At 56.8% G+C, this 9,811-nt stretch overlaps 1 protein-coding gene across 3 annotated transcripts in view; it reads right to left on the bottom strand.

Moving 5' to 3' along the window:
• Nucleotides 1-6,830: 6,830 nt before the first annotated feature.
• Nucleotides 6,831-9,811, bottom strand: part of CHST15 (carbohydrate sulfotransferase 15) — an 84,932-nt gene continuing 81,951 nt past the window's right edge. For all 3 annotated transcript variants that reach the window (XM_060033884.1, XM_060033883.1, XM_060033885.1), the window contains one exon: nucleotides 6,831-9,499. In XM_060033884.1, coding sequence (XP_059889867.1) covers nucleotides 9,309-9,499 — 191 coding nt within the window. In that variant the 3' untranslated portion in view covers nucleotides 6,831-9,308. The remainder of the gene's footprint in view (nucleotides 9,500-9,811) is intronic.

The following is a 9,811-nucleotide window of genomic DNA, read 5'->3' as shown; positions in this document are numbered from 1 at the left end:
ACTCGGCGGAGGTCGGGGCGGGGGGAGAGCCTGGAGACCAAGAAGCACATGTGAGCACCTCTGGGGGCTCCTACGACCATCCTTCTCGCCACATAATGGCACCTCCAGAACAAGGCTCCTGGTTGGCTGATCTGAGACCACAGTCCTTCCACCCTTGGACGCCCTCTTATTAGGGTTACTGCTAGTCCCCAGGAGCTCCCTGGCCCAGGTGAGCGTTGAGCAAGAAGGCAGCGGAGGGTCAAGCGGGCCATCCAGATTGGTGATGTGCATCTGCCAGGGTAGCCCTTGGAAAGGCGGGCTGAGACAGGCCCCCTGGGTGCAGTGCCTAGAGAGGACACACGGGGGCAGCACAGGGCTGTGTTTCGGTGCCTTCTGCTCCCAGGGCAGCCATCCTGGAATCCCAGAAGAGTGTGGGGGGGGGGGGGGGCTTGCCACTCGCGGCCCAACCCCTTCTCCAGACACTTCCTCTGCAAAACACCTTGGGCTCGTAAGCAGCGTGGGGAAAGTGTCAAGTCTTCAAAAGGCGACAAAGAGAAGGGCAGATCTGAAAGGGCCCCTTGAAATCCTCCAGGCCCCCACCCTGCTCAGTAGCTGGGGAAACAGGCTCAGAGAAGTTAAGTCACTGGCTCAGTGTCATCCAGATCCCTAGCTCCCAGGTCTCTCTCTCTAGGCACTCATTGCCTGCCTCTTGGGGACATCACTCCACGGCTGGGGTATCTGAGGGTGGGGGAAGGAACAGCCTGTGTGCCCCCAGGATTTGCTGTCTGGGTGCGAGATGAAAACACACAAATGACTGCAGAGTCACGTAGAAAGTAATCAACACCACACAAGATGGGAGAGAGACTAAGAAGGGGAAGAGGCCTCAAGCAGGTCAGGAGGTGGGAGGCAGGAGGCAAGGTGGAATCCAGGAGGCCAGCATGGAGGAGGAGGTAACACTTGCCCTTGGCCCTGGGGTGGGATAAGAAGCTGGCTCAGTTGAACAGTGGGGAGGGTGGGCCCTCCTGGTGGTGCACTGGCTTGAGCAAAGGCACGGAGGCAGAAAACGTGGAGCAGAGGAGAAGCATGTGCTCTCTTAGGGGAAGAAGGAGATTAGAGGCCAGAGAAGTTCGCCTGCATCCTGAGGTCTTGTGCAGGCTGCCTGGGTTGCTGCCTTTAGAACTGGAGGCTGGCCTGGCCGTGGAATTTTCCTGAATTCCACTATGTTGAAAGTGTAGAAAACGGCAGTTCTGCAGATTATCTCACACGGAGGCGGGAGTAAACAAAAGATCTCCATGGTGACCGTGGCCCCTCATTTGGGACGTCCAGCTGCCCCTCGGAGACGTGGAGGGCAGCTGCCACTCCCCATTCCTCAACCACAGCTCCAACCCACAGCAGCAGCAGCAGCGGCTGGCCACGGGGGGCCACGGCGGGCCACAGGGGGCCCCTGAACAACCTCAGAACTGGCAGGATGGGACCAGCCCAGGATTCCCAGGCTCTGAGAAAGCCTCAGACGGTGAGACGGAAGGGCCCCTGGAGCAGCTGGTCCCACCTGTTCAACCTCCCAAAAAGTCAGGGGCTCCTCCTGAGGGTCAGCACACACGCAGCTCAGCTTCCTCCCATCCAGGTGGACACAGGACACAGAAGGGATGCAGTAAGAGGGCGGCAGAGGCCAGGATCGAGTCCCTGCCCAAGGGCCCCTGCAAGGCTGGGCACCGACGGGGTGCCGGGAGGTGGGGTGGGGTGCTGTCTGGGTCAGCTCTGCTGCTTCCACAAGAAAATGACCTTGAAGAGGCCACCTGGCTCTGACCTCGTCCCCAGTGCGTGTGTCGGCCTCCCAGCCCAGACTGTCCCAAAGGTACCAGCAGCCCCCTGATTTCACCTGAGGCTCTGCCTCCTTAGAAACTCAGAGACTTCAGGGACTCAGAGGTGAGAAGTGCGGGTGAAGACTCGGGCCCTGGAGATCAATAGCCCTGAGATCAAGGACTAACTCTGCTCCTTAGGGGCTGCGGGCCTGGGGCTCGTTGTTTGGCCCCTCTGAGCCTCAGTTCCCCCACCTGTGCAATGACAGAACCAGAAGAAAGATAGGACCTCTCTCCTAGGGTGGTGGTGAGGATCTAAGGCAACACGTGGAGCTGCACTGAGCCCGGGGCCTGGCGCTCAGCCTGTGCTCAGTAAACAGCTGGCACCCGTGTTACTGCTGTCACCACTTACGCCGTAGATACCTCTTATCCGGCCTCCCCACTGACAGATGCCTGCCTCCTCGTCCCCTAGGCACCCTTGCTGATGTTCCGGGCATGCTCAGTGCTCTCGGCCGTTCTGCAAAATGCCCTCCAGTCAATTCTGACTTTATTACAAGTCAGTTATGTTTGTTCCCAAGTCTTTCTTATGCCAGTTGTGCTTGATATTAGAAATATGTGATTTAATAAATATAGAAACCAGCAGTTCTCAAACTGTTAAGAATGAAGACTCCTTTACACTCTCAAAAATTACTGAAGATTCCCAAAGAGCTTTTGTTTAGGTGGTTCACATCTATCAGTATTTACTATATTAGAAATTAAAGCTGGAAGAATTTCAAAGCCCAAGCACGGTCCACCAGGCATCAGAGTGGGCCTCAGCCGCTGGACATGATCACTTGTACATCATGAGGGAATGAGGGGATAAAGGGCGAATGACGTCTTGGTATGGGCTTGCAGAGTCTTAGTTTTGACTGGTGGATCTCCCCAAAGGGCCTCGAGGGTCACCCGCATCCTTGGACCACACTTTGAGAACCACTGATGGAAACAAATGAAATACAGGTACAAAACATGAGCCAATCTCTAGCAACCAGGTCAGAAGCTTCGGAAAGTCCCAGCACACGAGGGGAATAACCACACATACGACGCAAGACTGTTTTCAGAGGCTTCGCGAGGGCCTTCCTGTTCTCAGCCCCCTTTAGAGAACCGAAACCGGAAACCAGCGCTGATGCATCGTGATGCAGTTTCAGCCATAAAGACGACCCCAAACTCCAATCTGCAGACTTACGTTTGGGCAAAAGGCTTTGGCCCTTTTATCAAAAGACAGACAAATTAGTGTACTTTAAATACTTTAAGGAAAAATAAAAGGTTTAAGAAATGTATGCGTGGTTCAGTAGGATTTACAGATGCTCTGAGAAGTCTGACCCAACCCAGCCCGTCCTCCCCAGCGTGGACACCAGCTGCACGCCTCAGCCTGGCCTCTGACCATGTGGCCTTTGGCCTTCCCGCCTCCCGCTTCACGCAGACTGGGCTCCACGAATACGTGGTGAAAGAACCAGTGAAAGAATGACTGAATGAGCAGACGATCAGCCCCCACCCACCCTAATGCCTGGCCCAGCGCCTCGTGCAAAGGAGACGTTCAGAAAACCCCGCTAAAAAAATTAAATTTTGACTCTTTGCAGACTTTCTAGCTGAGTGTGTTCCCTGGTGCCTCTGAGGCCCACAGGAGGGGCTGAGCCCAGGGTCAGACCATCCACTTCTGATGTGACTCTGAAGCCCCCCGCTACAGCCAGCCCGAGGTCCTGTGAGGTCAGCCTGGTCCTGGGAGTGGAAGGCTTAGCCGGCCAGGGCAGGGAGGACGCCTCTGGCAGCAGGACTCTCAGCTGCGAGACCTTTTTGGCAAAACAAAGCCACGTTTATTTCCCTTTGTTTTCCCTAGAAGCCCCAGTCACCACCTAGACCCCTGGATGGGCAGGTCTGCAGAAACCTCTGCCCCAGAAGACCCAGGAACTGCTGCCCCATCCTTAAGGGCATCTGAGATGAAAGCTGACAGGTGAAATGCAGACAGGCTGCTGGGGATGGGAGCCTGATGGGGGAGTGGGGGGGGGTGTACGCTGTAGCACCATGGTTAAAATCATTGACTATGAAGTTAAAAAGTGAAAAATCTGAGTTGACATTCTGCTCTTTCTGGAGATCGGAGCTGTGTGACCTCAGGCAGGTGTGTAGCCTCTCTGATCGTCACTTTATACTTCCGTGTACCATTGCCTCGTTAACTCCCAACACCCACTCATGAGGCCCACAGACCTGCAGATGTGGAAGGGACCCGCAGTGTCCCCAAGGTTATGGGGTGGACACAACCCAGGCCTTGAACCCAGCTCATCTGGGTCAAGGCCCAAGGCTCACCCCTTCCCCACACTGTCTTGGGGGAGCCGAGTTTGATGGGTGCAAGTCAGACTGTCCCTTTTAGGAGAAGACTGGTGAAGAAAGATGGCTCATGACTCCAGGAGAAGATGCTGGAAGCCTCCCCATCTCGATTCCCTACACCCAGCCTTTCTCTGCTCTGTGAGAAGGGACTTGTTCAGGGAGCTGAAGTGCTGGGTCCCCACTACCACCTCAACGTGAGGCCTTGGGAAAGTCGTGAGACTCAGAGAGGCCCAGGCTGCGGACTCACCTACTTCGAGATCTGACCGGGGCCTGATCTCAGAGGGGCTGCTCAGAGCACACAGAGCCGGGGGTGCCCCAGAAAGCCCCAGGAGCCCCAGCGGCCTCCGTGCTCCCTGTGCCACTGTACCCACGGGGTCCTCCACCGTGGGAAGGGAAGACCCCTTCCTACTCTCCTCTGTGCCCCAGACTCGGAGCTGGGCACCCACAGAGCAGGGCGGTCACACGGGATGGACCACCCTACTCCTTGCTTCGCCCCAAGCGTGCGGGTAATGAGCACAGGTGCAGTTTGGGCGGGTCCTGGGCCCCCGGCAGGAAGACTCGGACACTCCCAGGTGGCGGCCGAGGAGAAACTGTTCTTCCTCGGGGGCCTGCTGCAGTCACTGAGATGCCACCACTTTCGCCTCTGTGGCGTCCTCGTCACCTGCAGGCTTTCAGGACAGCAACCTGCAGGCCTAAGAGACCCAGGACTGCCCAGCCTCCGCCCTGCCACTCGGAACCTGAGCAGGGGCAGTTCTGCAAAGGATGGGAACCCCGAGGGGGAGGGACGGGAGGGCTAGGGACAAGGGCCAGGCTGACAGCACGGGGCTTCGGGAGCAGGGACAGGGTCGAGGTCGCGGAGTCAAGGCCAGCTCGGGGGCCATCAGGCACGAGCACGGAAAGTGAGGTTGGAGGTTGCCTTCCAAAGGCATCCCTGGAGCAGGGGGCCACGAGGCCACTGGCCCCCGAGACTCTCTCAGGGGCCCGCAAACATGCTAACCATGTTTGCTGTTTTCACAAGCTGCTCCCTTGGGAGCATAACTCACTCAGAAACAGCTGAACTGGAGAAACTCGAAACTGCCCATGTGGCTTCTGTGGGTCTCCTGAGGGAGAAAGAACCCTATCCGGGCCTGGGGCCACCACTTGGCTCACTCGGGAGAAGCATACAGAACAACAACTTGCCGTTCACCCCGTCCCCCTCACTCCAGTCACAGGGTCCTGCCTGGACAGGAAGATTCGCCACCTCAGAACAGACGTGTCGGGAAGCTCAGCCCTCTGCTAGGCACTCAGACCTGCGTGGGCCCCTCAGGGCACAGCCGAAAGGGACAGACCAGTGGGCACCCACTCCATCCTCTGACTGCCGACCAGCCTACTGGACCCACCCCCCTATTGCTGGCTGAATAACGGCTCCCAAAGGTGTCTGCGTTCTAATTACTGGAACCTATACATGTTACGTTATCTGGCAAAAGGGGCTTTGCAGATGTGACCTTGACGATCCTGCGTTAGCATCCTGTGGACCCAGAGGCATGGCAAGGGTCCTTGCAAGAGGCCAGAGGGGGAGAAGCAGAGAAGGTGACAAGACGAGGGAAACAGTGTCAGAGAGAGTCTCAAGGTGGAGGAAGGGGCCACATGCCAAGGAATGCAGGTGGCCTCTAGCAGCTGGAAAAGGTAAGGAAACGGATTCTCCCCAGAGCCTCCAGGAAGCGCCAGTCCTGCCCACCAACATCCTGACTTGAGCCCCGTGAGACTGAGCTTGGATGTCTGAGCCCCAGATCTGTGAGGTAATGGCCTTGTGGTGTTCGGTTCAAGCCACGCGGTCTGGTGTAACCTGCTGCCGCTAACATAGCTCTGCAGGCAGCCCTGCCAGGAGCAGCTCTGGGAAAGTGAGGTCTTGAGCCTAGAGTCTCAACAGGATCTGCCCACAGGGAGAGGATTCTGGAGCAACAGAAAAATACCCGCCCACACGCAAGGCCTCTCACGGCTGGACGAGGCCCAGCTTCCTCCTGCAGCGCGTGGCCTTTGCTTCAATTCCCAAACTGAGTCATCTGGCGAGAGGTCATTCCGAGGGGAGGTTTACACGAAGACGGAGGTTATCCTCGTCAGGACGTTCCCTGAGAGCTGGTTCCCGAGTCAGGGCGGGAGGTGGTCCCACAGCAGAGAGGGTTTTGGACAGGCCCCGGGGGAGGGAGTCGTGCCATCAGCCCTCCACCCACCCGTCTGTCCCGACCCCTGTCTCCCACCGGCCGCTTCTCCTCCCAGGCACAGCATCTTCCCTGCTGAGTGAAGCCGTCCCTGGTTTTGCCATCAGAGCTGGGGTCCTCCTCATTTCCAGGCCTGGACTCGCCAGCCCCTCTTCCCCCAGCACACAACCATGGGGGGCAGTGCTGGGGAGACACTCGCCCAGGGTGAGTCTTCCCAGAATTCGGGGACCAACCCAGGCTCCCCGCTGCCCCCAGGATGGCCCCGGCTTCCAGAGCCCCGAACTTGAGAGGACCTCATCTCTCAGGCTTGCCCTGGCTGCACTGGGGGCCTTGAGCGTCCAGTGACAGTGCCGTGCACCCAGTGACACCAGGGGTCTCAAACTCGCAGCCCCCAGGGGCCAGGCGGGCCCCGGGAATGAGGGCAGCAGCCTGCTGGGAGCAGCAGGTCCTGCGGTCACCCAACCATCAAATCTAAATGTCTGAGGATGTCGTTAGGCCCGTCTGTGGGTAGGGCTGGATGTCGCCGCCCTGACTCCCGCCCCTGGCTGGCCTCACCAGGGCGTCCGTGGTAACGTCTGATCTCTCCCGCCTGCTCTACTCTCTCGCACCGTCACCACATGCGGCGGGTCCCCTGCGTACCGGGTGCACATCACACGCAGGTGAGACACAGAACTGCTCCCGTGGTTCATTCACGCACAGTGGACGCGGTGGAAAACCTCCCACAAGTGCTCTGACGGCTCATGAGGAAGGGCATGCACCCCGGGTCCCAGTCACAGGGGCCCACATTTAATTATGTTCAATATTAATAAACGTACAGCACAACAGTGGTTCATTAACATACCTTACGCGACTAAGGGAGTACAATTTGATACAACCCGATGCACAGCTTTGGGGACACAAAGGAACTTCCAGACCGGGTCGTGAGAAATCCTCCATTTCACTTTCGTTCGGGATGACAGGCTCGAGGACCACGGCTCGAAAGGGCAGCTGTGCTGTCACCAAGAGTGGGGCCTCGAGTGAGAGAGAACAGAGGAAAGCAAAGGAACAGACAGACAGCCCTTTGGAGAAAGGCCCCTGGAGACACCGGGTCTGCACGGCGCTGATCGGCACCAAGGGATCGTCTATAAAAAGATTTGTATAGTAAACCAAATAATATTGGAAATAAGACTTTCAGTAGTACTTCTGTAAGAAGCAGAATTACGTTACATGTTGTTCACATGCACAGGGGTGCGTAAGAAAAGTCCTTGTAATTACAGTCGGGGCCGAAGAGCAAAAATCTGGGCTGAAAGTGACAAGCGAACTGCAAGAGAAATCAATCCATGAAGGGGTGTGTCCAGAGCGGAGAAAGCTGACCAGCAACAGAACTGAAGGGAGCCCACTCAGAAACGCACACACACACCCACGCACACCGCACCTGCACTGCAAATAAATACACACGCACATGCAAGTGACGTCCCCTACGGCACCTTGTGCTCAGGCCAGGTTTGCCTGCTGGCTGCTGCTCCGAGGGCCACCGGGAGAGAAATGGGGGCCTGTCCCTGAAAGCGGGTGTTCAGGCCCATGGCTCCTTCACAGCAGAAACAGCCCGGCCGTGCCATTCAGAGCCCTCCACACGCCTTCAAGTGGGCTGAGCATCCCATCTCCAACGGCACTAGGGCTGGACAGCTCAGCAAATCCTCACTCCCACGACTGGCGGCTGGGAGTGCGGGCATTTGCATTCTCTGACTGGTGTGCATCCGGGACCTCGACTTGGGGAGCTCTGATTCGCAGAAGCTTCCCTTGACGACCACGTGCAAGGCTTGGTTGGGGTCCCGCCTGGGGCTGTGCGCAAGGACTGTGTTCAATCTTTCCCATCACCTCCAAGTAACAGCAAGACCTTCAGCCCATCCAACAGTAAACCAGGATGCCAAGTGGCCCAGGAAGTTCTGTCAAGTACACAGCTCCCGGCATTCTCGTTCCAAATCCCAGCACAGCATGCCTGGCCCAGGCATAGCTCACGTGCTGTGCTTCCGAATCAGAAAAAAGCATCCTACAGTTCGTTGAGTGAGGAAGGACCTCTGTCCACACACGGCGGAGAATGTGCTAACAAGTTCACTTGGGAGGAAAGGCAGAGCAGCGGGGCCTGTCGCACCTGCAACTAAAACCTCAAACGGCTGCGGTTCTCTGAGGACCTCAGATGCACGGCGACGGCCAAGATGCCCAGATTTTCCATCAGTTCCTTCGAGGTGCTCAGTCTGGCATTAACAGCAAAACTTTCCCTTCCGATTTTAAACTGAAGTTATATTCCAATTAGAAACTGAAAAAAACCTTGAGAAAACATCTAAAGGGCCAGAAAAGAAAACTCCAGCCAGTGAAACGTAGAAAGTGGTTTGTTTTAAATGCGTTCGTTTTCTGTTAAACATAAGTGGAGTCCACAAGGCCAGAAGGGGAGGAGGTCCCAGACACAAATGTGCTACCAAAAATCGACTTTTGTCTTTTTTCTCGTCAACAGTGAAGTTAACAGGGTTGAAATCTGAAGAGACGGAAGGGCTGACGTTGGGGTAAAAGGGAAAAAAAAACGAGAGCCGCCATTCTCCGCCAAAATGAGGTCAGTGATCCAGACAGAGGGTTTCGAAGCTGAATGTATAGTGTACGTCTGGCCAGCCCCGGGGCGGGACCTCCACCCAGAACTGTCAAAGCCCAGACTCCACGCTTGCCTCCCGGCACCCAGCCCAGCGTCCGCCGGCCTCATCCCGGACCCCAGCCACTCTCGGAGCAGAAGGGGACCCTTTCCCAGGTGGAATTTCCAACAGCCTCCATCCGAGGCTCGGTGAAGGGTCCATCGCCGGGCTGTTTAACATCACAAAGGAAATTCTGAACTGGTTTCCATAAACGTGGGCCGGGGAAGGGTTTTCTCCAGGCTCTGAGCGAAAGGGTTCCCCACCAAGAGAGATTTTCAAAGCATGGAAATCATGGTGGCAGCGGGAACCCGGCGTCACGTCTTCTTCCACAGGAAGGCCTCGTCGGCGAGGACCTGCGCCAGCCGGGCGTTAAAAGGCCCGTAGAAGTCCCGCAGGAGCCTCTGTGTGACCGGCCACATGGGCCCCAGGTTCCGGTCCTCGGGACGCCGCGCGTTGGATGCGGGGCTCTTGGTCATCAAGGCCTCTTGTTTCTCACTTAAGGGCCCTGGAACACAAAGGAAAGAGCCTATGAGGCAGGAGGCAAAAGAAACTTTGAGAAAATCCCAGCCGTGCTTCCTGTTGAGACAGGAGTTTCCCGTAAGAATGTGTTTGGAGGTTCAAATTCTTTGGCTGGATCCATTTCTGAGTGGCTGAGGGTGGAAGGTGGAAATTCCAGTGTGAAAGAGCAGAGATTCTGTGGTCCGGTGTGTTACCCCACCCTTGGAAGCAAGGCTGGGGCTCTGGGGCGCAGTTTCATTTCCAACTGCCCGTCAACGGGACCCAGCCTGTCCTTGGGTAACTGGGCGACCTGCCACAC

This window comes from Delphinus delphis, chromosome 16, assembly GCF_949987515.2.
Source record: "Delphinus delphis chromosome 16, mDelDel1.2, whole genome shotgun sequence".
In the NCBI taxonomy this organism is placed as follows: Eukaryota; Metazoa; Chordata; class Mammalia; order Artiodactyla; family Delphinidae; genus Delphinus; species Delphinus delphis.
The sequence above is the reverse complement of the archived record's forward strand: the minus strand, read 5'-3'. Positions and strand labels throughout refer to the sequence as shown.